Genomic DNA, 12,775 nt, shown 5'->3' with positions numbered 1-12,775 from the left:
TTATTTGTTATTTGCGGTTATCGTGTTACGCAAAATTCACACCGGTAAGTTTACACAAGTTTCATTTTTACGTCTTAAGAGCCTAACAGGTCTTTTTTTATTACAATCATTAGGGCTGATTGCCGATTGAATCTCGTAAACGATTGTGGTATAGTTGACAAACTTGTAACGGAAAACAAGTATTATTCTTGGAATTGGAAACCAACACGTGTCCTCGTTTGCACTTGAAAATAGAATTGTAATCAAGTAGATGCAGAACAACAAAATGGTAAGCCGCGTTCGCTGTGTTTCTTTTGTTTTTTTCTCCACATAAAACGCCTCTAGGGGCGGAGAAAATCTGTCGTCTGCTAATGCCTGTCAGAGTTTCCATGACTCACCTTCAAAGGATTCCTCCTGGCCGGCGAAGAGGGGAGAAAAAAATGGTTTGTGTAAGCACGTATTCTTCAAAGGATCCTCTGCAGGTGGTCTCAAACAATTTCAACCGATTACGGTATTCAATTGTTAGAGATTGGTGGCGAATGAGGTGGAGAAAATCCTTGAAATCCTCAATGTCAATAACAAATTTTTCGTTACCATACAACCCGAAAACGGTGGCTTTTAAAAGTCGCCCATCGTTTCGGATTGTGTTTGTCTTTTTAGCTCAAATCTTTAAAATCACACCATCTTCCCAATGGAAAATTCTCTCAAAAAACGAGGGGGGATGAAGAAAAAAAAAGAGATGGCTAGACCAAATGGTGCGACCAATAGAGAAGCTTGGGGGTTGGTTCGTTGTCTGGTCACCTTCGAGTCGACAGGGGAGAGTTTACCTACAGCAGCCAACAATCAAGCACCATTAGACCAACAGGTCGTTGTCAAGTCAAGTTGTGCTCAGCATTCGGTTTCCAAGTTTGAACGAAAAATGGGCGTGTTTGTGACAGATTTAGGTAGTTATCTAGTCGACTGATACAACGTTCGAAAGTCTGAAAACTATTTGAAAACATTCGACATGGCTCAACTGATGGATAATCACCTTAATTTGGATAGTCACCTGAGTTTTTTGACAGTTCGAGAATCTCGTAACACTCCATCTACCATCCAAGTCCACAATCTCTGTCAGAAAGGGTAAGTCAATTATTTTGTTACCTTGTTTTGTTTTAGTGTTAATTAACTAGAAAAACCCTACAGGAATGTTAGATTTTTTTTTTTTCTTTCTTGGCAGTCATCCAAACTCGAAATCAAAATGGCTCTTTTATGTTTTTGCCTGAGGTGAGATGTCTACGAAAAGGAAAATCAGGTCGGGTTTGCGGCACTCGAGGGTGGAATAGCCGCCCGAGGGGGTTGAGAATGTAGAAGAACTTTTTTTTATTATTATTCTTGTAAGCGATGTTTTTCTATCCGACATGTTTTTCGGTTGACTACCTGTGCAGTCTTGGCTTTGAAACTGCCGGAGGATACTTGAGGGGTTAAACTTTCTATTTTTAGAATCCCTTTTGGTTTGCAATAAAAAGGGAAAATCCTTGGTGTAACTGCATAACATTTCAATAACAAAACACGTTATTATTGAAGGATGGATCAATTAGGTCATCCACACAAGTCTTCCGCAGTAGAAACCTTGAATCCGTCTCCGCCAGTGGCCAATCAAACGCTAATTTGCTCTTCACCCGCCGGTCCATCAGCTGGTCATCATTTGTTAGCCACACATTCTCCTTCTTGTGCTGGATTAACTGAATCTCGTCCAGCCGGCTGGTTTGATGGATTTTTCGGCCGCATCCGTTCAGTTTTCCGTAGTTGGGACGACCTAAGCAATAAAGGTATTTTCGGATTGAATTGGTTACTTTGCATTGGCACAAATTTTATGTGTTTTAACAAATAGGCGATGAATGGGAGATTCCATTCGAAACGCTTAGTGATCTCGAACATTTGGCATCCGGCACGCAAGGTGTCGTTTACAAAGCCCGCATTCGCAACGAGATTGTTGCCGTTAAGAAAGTTGACGATAAGAAAGAGGCTGAAATTCCTGTTCTTCGTCAACTCAATCATCCAAACATTATCCGCTTCAAGTAAATAAATTTTACCGTTGGCCCATAATTCCCAGACATTAATTATTTACCTTTGTCTTAGGGGAGCGTGTAATCAAGCGCCTAATTATTGTTTAGTTATGGAATATTGTCCAAATGGGACGTTGTACGATTTTCTACGTAGTGAAAACAAGTTGTCGCCACAGTTGACCTTCGAATGGGCCGTCCAAATCGCGTCTGGTATGCACTATCTCCATCAGAACAACATAATGCATCGTGACCTGAAAAGCCCCAAGTAAGTACACACACACAAGAGGATTCCGGAAATTGTTTCATGTGTTTTTACCCCCTTTGTTTTAAATGTTTGTTTTCCCTTGCGCATGCGCAGTATCTTACTAGATGCAAACAATGTGGTCAAAATCACCGATTTTGGAACATGTCGCACTTTCAACAATCAAAGCGTTCTAATGACAGTTATCGGCACGTACGCTTGGATGGCGCCCGAAGTCATTTGCAAAGAAAAATGCTGGAAAAAAGTCGATGTTTGGTAAAAAAATTTCTATTCGTATTTTTTTAAAATAATTTCAACTAACATTTTAAAAAAAAGGTCTTACGGTGTGGTTTTATGGGAACTGCTCACGAGAGAAACTCCGTATCGCGATCAAAGTTACGGAGCAATAATTTACGGTGTGGGTAGCAACCGTCTGCAGTTACACCTTCCATCGACCATTCCGCCGGGCTTTTCCCGGTTGCTGGAAATGTGCAGGAGACAAGTTCCACGTAAAAGGCCATCCTTTTACACTATTTTACTTCTTCTGTCGAAAGCGTCGACGGAATTGATCGACCAGGATCCAGAACACTACGCTAATCTACAACTTGAATGGAAAATGGAAATCCGTCCTCCTTGTTCCGGCCGTGATAAATGCCAATCAACTGTTTCTAACGATACGTTTTATCAGGTAGATTGCCAGCAATCTATCGATGTGTTTGATGGCAACCACAAGTACAACAATAATGATCCTGATGGTGAGCATCCGCTGTTTAAACGGTTGGCTCAAATCAGACATGTGGACGAGATACACGTCCTCCTCGAAGAGAAGGTGGCAGAGCTGATGCAAAGCGAAATCTACGCTGAAGTCGCTTACCTGACAGCCATTCTCAAAGAAATTCAAGGGAAACCGAAGAGCAAGCCAATGCAAGTTTTTGTTTTTTAATTCTTTTAACTGTCCATTTTGCAATTTAATTAATTGTTCTTAACAATTTTCAGACGGATCAAACAGCGCAAAAGGAGTTGCAAGAGAAATGTTGTTAAAAGGAATTTTTCTGTTAAATCAATCAAGGGTCGATGTGAACCACCCACTTTAGGACGTCGAGATTCCTCACGAGTCGTCAACGATTCTTGCCAATTTGACCAGAAGGATCTACCGGACCAGCCAAACAGCTCTGCTGTGGCGTCAGGTGTAGTCCAGTCCAGTTGGGAGACGTGCTCTGACGACGATGAAGAAGAAATTAATTTCCCGACCGCTAAAAATCAAGAAGTCTTTCTTCGCAAAAGGTTCGTTTTCCATCTTTTCTGTTTATCTAATTTTTGTAAGTTCGATTATAATATCGTATTATCATTATGTGCACATTAGCGTTGGGCGGAATCCAATCCGGACGCGCAGGCCTTTCAAAGATCGTCCCATTTCGGTCTATTCCGGAAATTCCACCGAAGAAAATCGCCTTTCACTTATTTCTGTGACCGACGACGACGGTGTTGCTGGAAACATGTCAGATGTGTGATCTCCTTTTTTTCGGGTTTAATTAATCCGATTAGATCTTTACTGTCCGGATTTATTTAGCTTTTCATTTTTTTTTTTTACCCATTCATTTTATTTACATTGTGACGTAAGTTTTGTCCGGGAATCAGTTTTTTAAAATCAATTGTTGACGTAAATTTTTTTCTTCACATTTTAAATTCCGGTTTACTTGCTAGAGATTTTCTTGATGTTGCTCAAGGTAAAAGCGTTGGATACATTTATTTATATTATTTTAATGGTTTTTTTTTTTTCCTTGAGTGCGAATTTCTATTAATTTGCGCCGTTTTTCAAAAATGACCGTGTTAAACCCTCAATTATGTCTTATTTATTTTCTAATTTTTGACAAGTGCCCTTCGTGAATCATAATTCGAGCCAATTTCTCCTACATTGCCAATATTTTCGACAGTTGTTTGCCATAATAAACACGGGTACTCTTACATTTTCAATTTTAATGCGATAATTTTTGTGCGTGGGGCGAGAAAACACTGACTTTTTTTTTTCTTTCATCATTTGTTTGTTGTCGGATGTTTATCAACAGGGGCTTTAGATAACAATGAAGAAACCCATTCCCTTCGCCAATGTTATGGTATAAACAGCGATAAGACAATTTGATGTGGGAGGTGATCAAAGTTCAAAAGTCCGTACAATATACTGATGTGGCAGCATCTCTAGAGATTATTATAATGGCTTATTAAACCATTAATCTCTTTGAATTCCCTGCGCAGACACACGAAAAAATAGGAGATTGAAAAGAAAAAAAATGGTGCCATCGTGACCACCGAACCTTGAATGTTGGGCGTTAATATTCTACAAGGAAAATAAATAGGGCAACAACCAACAACAACAAAATTGTAAATTAAGTTTTTGTTTACTAGTTTTTGTGGGACATTGAAACGTATATCCATCACATTCACCTGATCACTGTGTATGAAACACAACAGTTATAGTTGTTATCAAGACTATTGATCAAATATCTGATCTAGACATGAATAATGCACAGGTAACGAAAAGGCGTTGGTTTCGCGAAAGAAATAAGCTAACCAAATTTGGATTACTCAACTTTCTAATTAAACAAAAAATCGGAAAATCGCGTGCCTCATTTTCTTGCGTCTGGACCTTTTCTATTAAATGCAGGTATCTCCTTTAATTTTAATTCGGCTGACCTGCTTATCTTCCACTGGCTATATATGATGATGTCTTGCGGTTAAATATTATAGCGGTCACAGATGTTCACAATTTCACGTAGAAAAATGGCTGAAAACCAATCCGGATGCACAATTTCTTACAAGTACATCACGCCTGTATTTTTTTTTCCTTGAAATGGCACTCTGCAGACGACAGAAGGTCACGTTTTAATGCGCGTAGTATGGGCAGGAGGGGGGACCTTTTGCAAAACCACAGTTACCAGGTGATTCGTGAAGGGGAAACTTTAACGCTAGCTTTCAGAGTGGTCATTCTTGGAATCGGAAGCCTCATTTAAAAAATGTTATTTTCTCCCGTTTCTCAGGAATTGTCGCTGTAAATACATCCTTCTGCTGTGCCTTAAATATAATCGATATTATCGACAATAATTAAATTGATAGTTAATTCTGTGTGTTTTTTTTTAGCAAGAAGTGGCAAGACCGCATTATTCGTGTGTTTATTGGTTACGGGAAGATTTTCTCTTCGTACTCGGCGTGGGTTGAACACCTGGATGAGTCATACACTTCCTATAGAAGCAGCTCGAGGCAAAAAGCGACAGAGAAAAAGACGGGGGTGAAGGGGAGGACCCATACCTTTTGTTTATTTTGGATGGAAGAAACTCCTTTTCCAACAGGTAAAATGTCTTTTAAGGGTTTTTGTTTGCTTCCTCACCTTGATGGCGCCTGTTACGTTTGAACCAGAAATTTGATTACGAAGTTACATCTTTAAATGTATCTACTCAAAATTGGGAAAAGACATCCTTGAATAAGAATAATAATCTCTTCTTTTCCACCCTCGTTATTCTAAATAGAACGAAATGTGTGAATTTGCTTGTTAACCAGTAAAAATCCTTGGACGGTACATGCCACGTAGTGAAAGAAACCAACGTGTGTACATTTCATTCTCAATGTCAAACTTTTTCGCCGACCCGGATTACTTTTTATTCCTTTTTCTTTGTTTCCCCCAAGTTAGAAGAATAAGGGGAAAATGCAGACAGGATGAAGAGAGAGGCTGGACATTAACCTCTAGACGGATGGATCCGGATTTGGGGGGTTTCGTTTTCAAATTTTCATTTTCTTTTTTTTTTTTTTAATGTTTTGAAAGAGAATATCTTCACCCTCTAGTACAAACATTTTCTCCCTCACCCTCCCTCCATCGCGTACGTTTTACAAATACACCTCTGGTTATTACTCTACCTTGGAAACACAAAAAGGATAATGAAATCCGACCAATGGCGAGCTCTCAAAATAAATGTGTTTCCATTGCGTCATCATAGCACACACGCACTACTGAAAGGACAAAAAATTCATTTTGATAAATAGGACGATAGACTGCGCGCTGGTATGCAAGCAGAGGAACATGCTCGTTTTATCTACCAAGTATTTCCGAACGAAAACAAAAAAGTCCGGGTCAAACCAAAAGATCCTATTCAGTTTGGTGAATCGTGTCCCGGTGTTCTATTCTTTTCACCTTGGTTTTAACCGGTTTTCGATCTATCAAATTTTCACGTAGAACCTCTTTTTTTTTCCGCTCAAATTGCATCAGTTGTTCCATATACCTGTCCACGAGCGAAAGAGGAAAAAGGGGGAGGAGACAGAAAGTCTCCTCCTTTTCCTAGAGGTATGTAGACGCGGTTGATTCCACGATAGCAAGTGCTCGTGTGTGCGGGGAGGGAAAAGCGTCGGCCTCGAGCACGTTATTAGTCTGCTGCACGTTGCCCAGTTCAGTCGTGTGTTACTCTGTTGTGCCTGTGTAAAAAAAAAAAAAGACGCGTGTGAATTTTTTCGTTACAGAGAAAAGAAGCGAATTTCTTTGGCTTTTAAAACTAGTGACAACAAGCGAAATTTGGATTTGACATCATCTTTCCCACTTTTTGTTTGTGCATTGAAAAACAAAATTCGTGTGTACGTGGATTTTTTTTTTAACTCGTGACGAAAGTACTTTTTATGACGTCTCGTTTCTTATCAGTGGCTTATCGACGTGAGACAACCTTTCGGTTTTCTGTCGTGTTAAATTAGGAAATTAAGATTTTTCTTGTGAGAATAACAACAGAAAAAGAAGAGGCAAATCGAATGCATCATCACCGCTGTCAGCGCCGTCTGCTGGCTCGAGCATCGTATTGATCGGTCCGTCTCCCCCCTCCACCGTCTTCTTCGCCGGCCATTCAAAACGCTGCGTGTTTGTTGGCGGCTGCGCTGTTTCGCAGAAGCAGCATCCAGTCGACCGTGGAACATGATACAGTCTTTTCACCAACAATAAGGAAAAACCCCGTGTGAGTGAAAACGAAGAAAATAACAGCAGCCGTCATGGCTCACGCGATGGATCTCAATTCGAATAACGTCACGCCGGAATTAACTCCTCCGGCGGCGCTCTTGGAATCTCGTAACGCTCCATCGGCCATCCACGTCGTCCGAAACGTGGGCCCTGCGAATAATGTTAACCTTCAGTAAGTGTATTTTTGTTTCACCGTTTGAACAATAGTCGGACTATTTAATTTGAATGTGCAATTTATAAATACCTAAGCGTGTTGACAATTGTCGTAATCGGGTGCGACGACGTCACGTGAGAAACATTCCGATCCAAATGCAAATATAGCAGCTGCTATCACATAGTTTGACATCCACACACACACACACACTGTGCACACCTGTTTTTCGGTATTTTGGGTGGGGATAGAGTGGGGGGGCTCCTTTTGTCGAAACGATAGACTAACAGAGGCGGAAGGATCTGCCATAATACATGGCGAAAAAAAGGGAACGCACCCTTTTAACGGCGGCAAACTGCAAGCAAAGTCGCTAGTCGTCGTTGTGCGTTGGATGTCACCAGTAACGTTTGACACGTAGATCGTGCACAGCAAACGAGTGTGTGTGTCTTTTTTTCTTCACACCATGCTGTTGTTGATTTGTTTCGGCTGTAGAAGCAGTAGCTCACTAGTAGCTAGCACCGCAGGCACTTCCGGCTCGTCCAGTAACGCGGAACGCCTAGATAACAGTAGCTGCAGCAGGTTCTAGTCTCAATTATTATCGTTTTCTCTTTTATGTTTTGTTTGTAAGGTTTTTAGGGAAAGATTATGTAGGAAATTCACGATAGCGATTATACATTGAAAGTCATTGATGTGAAAACCTACCAGGGAAAGAGAGCGTGTCCAAGTTCTCTCGTTTTTAACCGCGAAAAAGTTTACGTAGCGAGACGTTAGCACGGAGCAAGGTCACTTGATTGAGACGCTAATGAAATTGAAAATCGATTTAGCAAGATTGATGGCCAAACGAAGTGAGCGAAGACATTATAGACGGCCGCAATAACGTTAAAGGGCCACTGACTGAAAGGGAATGTTGCTGAAACAAGGTGGCCCAGATGTTCTGACGTCATTTTAACGCACAAAACAATTACGGGTTTTTGGGCGAAGGGGGACAGAGAGAATAAAAATCCTCGATAAGGTGAACGACTGTGTTTTTCCCCGAAATCGAGTGACGTAGTTTTGGAAATAACTTTGTTGAAAGGGAAAGTATTTTTTTTTTTTTTTTGCGGGGACTTATTTTTGTGTCCCTGTACTTTCAAAAGTTCTTAATTAAGAAACCACTGAACATTTGGGGGAATTTCCAGCGAGGGTATTAAAAGATAATTAGTTCTCTTGAATCACAATTCATTAAAAGTGTTGTAACCTTTTCCAAAGGATGGGACATCGTCCCCCTGCGGGAGGTTCGAATCCATTGCCATCGGCATCGCTTCCGCCACCTATCCAGACTCAAGTTTGCTCCTCACCAGCCGGGCCATCCGGTCAACAGCATCTAGACGTTGTGACAACAGCAGCTCATGATTTGGCGGAATCGCGGAATGGATGGTTGGATGGCATTTTTGGTTGCTTCCGGCCAGTCTTTTGGAATTTCACAGCCAAAACGAATAAAGGTATAATGCGATTGAAATCGATACATTTTTGAAGAAATCGTCTTACCTGTTTCAATTCAAATTTAAAGATGAATGGGAGATTCCGTTCGAATCATTGCGTGACCTCGAATGGTTAGCATCAGGAGCTCAAGGTGTCGTCTATAAAGCCCGCATGCGTAATGAGGTTGTGGCCGTAAAAAAAGTTAAAGATAAAGCAGAGGCCAATATTCGTGACATTCGCCAACTCCACCATCCCAATATTATCCATTTCAAGTAAAATATTTGATTTTGTTATCAAAATTGTCTTACCAGTTTGAATTGTAAAATTCTTTCGCTTTATTAGGGGCGTGTGCACTCGAGCTCCTCCTTATTGTTTGGTTATGGAATATTGTCCAAACGGAACGTTGTACAATTTTCTACGTAGTGATAACAATACGTTGTCGCCGAGATTGACTGTCGATTGGGCTGTCCAGATCGCTTCCGGAATGCACTATCTTCATCAAAACAAGATCATCCATCGTGATCTCAAAAGTCCAAAGTAAGTAACCAAACGCATAAAAACTTATTTTTACAGCAAATTCTTATCTGATTCGGTTCAAGTGTCCTACTCGCTGATAACAATGTGGTAAAAATCAGCGACTTTGGAACGTGTCGGACTTGGAATCAAATCAGCGTCGAAATGTCCTTCATCGGTACCTACGCGTGGATGGCTCCTGAAGTCATACGCAAAGAACTGTGCTCTGAAAAGATGGATGTTTGGTAAATTTGATAAATAAAATGAAAGCCACCTGCAGAAAAATTAAACTTAATCGTTTTACAAATAAAAGGTCTTACGGTGTAGTACTATGGGAGCTACTCACCTGTGAGAGTCCATATCGAGACATTGACCAAGCGGCCATCATTTTCGGCGTGGGTAACAGCACACTTCACTTGCCTCTTCCACCAACAGGTCCCGCCGGATTCCTCTTGCTTATGCGGATGTGCTGGGATCCTAAGCCGCGAAACAGGCCATCATTTTCATCCATTTTGCTCCACTTGTCGATCGCTTCGGCCGATCTCGTCAATCAGGATCCGGAACACTACGCCATGCAACAACTCGAATGGAAAAAGGAAGTTCGTTCACGGCCCAGCTACGTCGCTAAAACAGGTTCAGCCGCTTCCAGCACGTACAGCAGCCGGAATCACCGTCGTGCGCCACTCTCATCATCCAGCGATTCTTTGAACGACAATTACAATCCAAATAACAACAACAATGGCAACCAACAGACGCGATACCAATTCGCTGAATCCGGTTTCGATGGATCTCACGATCCTTTCGTGAGGCAGGAGGCTGAAATCAAGCACGTCAATGATATTCGAGCTCTTTACGAAGAAAAGCTGGAACGTGTAAACAACCTATTTGCTGAGGTGGCTACACTTAAAGCTATGCTCGAAGAACAAGCGAAGAACAGACCCAAGTAAAATCATCAATTCTTTTTCTTTAGATGTCCTGATTAATTAATGATTTCTTTACAGAAGGAAGAAGCCAAGTAAAAGGAATTACAAAACGTACCTGGTAAGGCCAATTCAAGAACGATTGGCTGGAGCCAAGAAATCTTATTCGACCACAGGCGATACCGGTATCAGGCCCAGGTCTGAAGTTTTTCTTGAAGTCGAAGAAGATTCAGGTCAGCCCGTCACGGTGCTACGACCGTTGCCCGGCATGAGTTGCCAAGATACGCCTCAGTTGGTCAACTACGGCAAACGTCGGTCGTGCCGCGTTAAAGTCCTTTCCCACTCCCAATCGCTGCACAGGCGGTCGTGGAGCGTCGGTGGATCTAATGTCCATCAGACAATGATGCGACGTAGCGAGTCACACCTCCGTCGACTGGAACATGTTTCAGAAAAGACTTCAATAACACCAACAACGCAACCGAAAAGCTCACGGCCAGGGTCTTCCGCTTCATCTTCCTCTTCCCGTTCTTCATCGAATCGACGGAATTCTGCTGCGCTGGTAGACGCTGGGACGCAAACAATCATCGAAGACAGGCACGATCCATTGACAGAAAACAGTTACATTACTCCCTCCGGAAGCCGAAGAAGTAAAGGTGATGGTTTGGAATCGCCAGCTCTGATTCGCCACAGACGAAGCCAACAGCAGCAAACTACCCATCAGGAATCTAGCGAAACTGAACCTGTTGAAGAGATTGAGGAGGAGACATACAAATGGGAAAGAAAACGCGGGTCGGGCTAGCGGAAGTAGCCAGCACCTTTCGCTCTGCGAGACGTCCAGTCAAAGCGTCAACGATCCTCGCCAGACGTCCTTTGGAATCGGCAGAAGATACACAGTCGATATGAGCCAATACAAGTACAATGATGCGTGGAATAAACGTGTGCAGCAGCCAGCCGCATTCGACGGAACGCATCCTCCATTCTCTCAGGGCAAAGGTGAATATAAAGCTAAAACATTTTTTTTAAAATTTGATGATGTTAGTCTAATCTCTTTATTCAATATTTAGCGTGTACATTACCGGCCAGGATGAACGCATTGAATCTTTCAAGACATTCCAGTTGGGAAACGTGCTCCGAACAGGAAGATAATAGTCTTCCGGCGACCCAAAATGTAACGTTCGATCCTACACTCCGACGTAGAAGGTATGTTTTTGAATAATTTGAAATGCGATAATGGTTAACGTCATTACCGAATTTCTGTTAATTTAGTTTGGGACGGAATCCAATCCGGTCGCGAAAATCTTTCAAGGACCGTCCCACTTCTGTTTACTCGGTCAAATCATCCGATTCAGTTGAAGAGAATCCCTCTTCAGTTCCAGTTGGCGGCGCTGGAGAATTGTCGGATGTTGGTTTCTATTACGATCTAGATGGAAACGTTCAATCAGACGAGAATGAAAAATCTATGACTTTTCTGGATTCATGTGGCAACATTGCAGCTACCTCGTCCAGTAATAACGCCAATTCATCATGTCTGGATCTGGCCACCAGCGATCAGTCCTTTGCTTGAAACATATTTTATTTACTGTTGCCGACCGGGGAAATGTTACTGCATAATTACGAAATTTCTTCCCAGTCGTCGACTAATTTAATTTTCTGTTTTATCTTATTACCTGTCTGCATAGATGAATCCGAGCCAACTTGTCAAGCTTATCTTGCCAACCAATAACGTTCCGTTATTTCGTCTTTACATTCCCACCCACCGTTCGTACGGTACCTGTGTATAAATATTGAAACATTAGTTTTGTTTTTAGAAAGTTACGACATTGAGCGACACTGAGAAACAATCTTTGAGCTGGTATGGTTTTGTAATGGTAGCTAAGGTCAGGTATGAACACCATACAGGTCAAATGCAACTTTACGTTGGTGCAACGTAACAACGGGCCAAGAACAAGACAATGAAAGATTTTTCCTCTGTCCCCACGATTTTTAGCAATATCCAATATGTTCATAACGTACGTCATATACTGCAAAGTTTAATTAATAATATTAATGGCCAATTCCAGTAGTCTTGAAGGTCAATCACGAAAGACGTTGTCTTTTTCACCTTTGCTCAGCTGTTCAGAATGAAAACGTGTAGAAACTCTATGTACTTATACGCGCGAACTTGAGCTGTGATTTCAGTTGGTTACTTTCAAAGCAGGCCAGTCAAAATTCCAGAGTACACAAATAATATTCGTGCAGATATCTTGTCTTTTTTTCGAATGCAACCCTCGTTCCTGCCTTTGTACGTTTAAAATGTTGTATAATATAATAAAACTTGTCGTCGAATGGTTAGTACACAACAACGAAAGCCTTTACATTTCTCGCTGCTAACACGTGTCTTGTTTCCTCGTTGATCGGCGCCAACAATACAACTGGTTAATAGGCGGCTGTTCAGCGGAAATGGCCTGTTCAGAATGACAAACAACGTTGACGTCATTG

At 41.6% G+C, this 12,775-nt stretch overlaps 1 protein-coding gene and 1 long non-coding RNA gene across 10 annotated transcripts; one reads left to right on the top strand and one right to left on the bottom strand.

Moving 5' to 3' along the window:
- Window positions 1–62: 62 nt before the first annotated feature.
- Window positions 63–4,233, top strand: LOC116921402 (mitogen-activated protein kinase kinase kinase 13-A). 2 transcript variants are annotated; one of them, XM_032927692.2, is made up of 9 exons: window positions 63–844; window positions 918–1,101; window positions 1,546–1,790; window positions 1,853–2,039; window positions 2,101–2,292; window positions 2,386–2,544; window positions 2,605–3,192; window positions 3,265–3,552; window positions 3,632–4,233. In XM_032927692.2, exons 2-9 carry the CDS (start codon window positions 986–988, stop codon window positions 3,777–3,779), a joined length of 1,923 nt encoding a protein of 640 aa, XP_032783583.2. In that variant the 5' UTR covers window positions 63–844; window positions 918–985; the 3' UTR covers window positions 3,780–4,233. The 2 variants fall into 2 exon arrangements, with proteins under 2 accessions (XP_032783583.2, XP_032783582.2); XM_032927691.2 differs by having other exon boundaries at window positions 67–1,101.
- LOC116921407 lies at window positions 3,916–12,775 on the bottom strand. Of its 8 annotated transcripts, none has more exons than XR_006646186.1 (13): window positions 12,653–12,775; window positions 11,795–12,574; window positions 11,545–11,717; window positions 11,374–11,478; window positions 10,416–11,302; window positions 9,724–10,352; window positions 9,173–9,603; window positions 8,931–9,022; window positions 8,641–8,852; window positions 8,106–8,202; window positions 7,497–7,973; window positions 7,063–7,402; window positions 3,916–6,726 (listed from the first exon to the last, which is right to left on the bottom strand). It is a non-coding gene; the product is annotated as an uncharacterized LOC116921407 (long non-coding RNA). The 8 variants fall into 8 exon arrangements; XR_006646188.1 differs by having other exon boundaries at window positions 11,795–12,068; window positions 12,653–12,739; XR_006646189.1 differs by lacking the exon at window positions 12,653–12,775 and having other exon boundaries at window positions 11,795–11,900; window positions 11,965–12,068.

The sequence above is a fragment of the Daphnia magna genome, linkage group LG4, assembly GCF_020631705.1.
Source record: "Daphnia magna isolate NIES linkage group LG4, ASM2063170v1.1, whole genome shotgun sequence".
NCBI lineage: Eukaryota > Metazoa > Arthropoda > Branchiopoda > Diplostraca > Daphniidae > Daphnia > Daphnia magna.
The sequence above is the reverse complement of the archived record's forward strand: the minus strand, read 5'-3'. Positions and strand labels throughout refer to the sequence as shown.

Excerpts from the sequence above, each read along its gene's own strand:
- LOC116921402 (XM_032927692.2), top strand. The coding sequence starts at position 986 with ATGGCTCAACTGATGGATAATCACCTTAATTTGGATAGTCACCTGAGT. Across the intron at positions 2,545-2,604 it reads TGGAAAAAAGTCGATGTTTG|GTCTTACGGTGTGGTTTTAT; the intron begins GTAAAAAAATTT and ends TTTAAAAAAAAG. Across the intron at positions 3,553-3,631 it reads GAAGTCTTTCTTCGCAAAAG|CGTTGGGCGGAATCCAATCC; the intron begins GTTCGTTTTCCA and ends TGTGCACATTAG.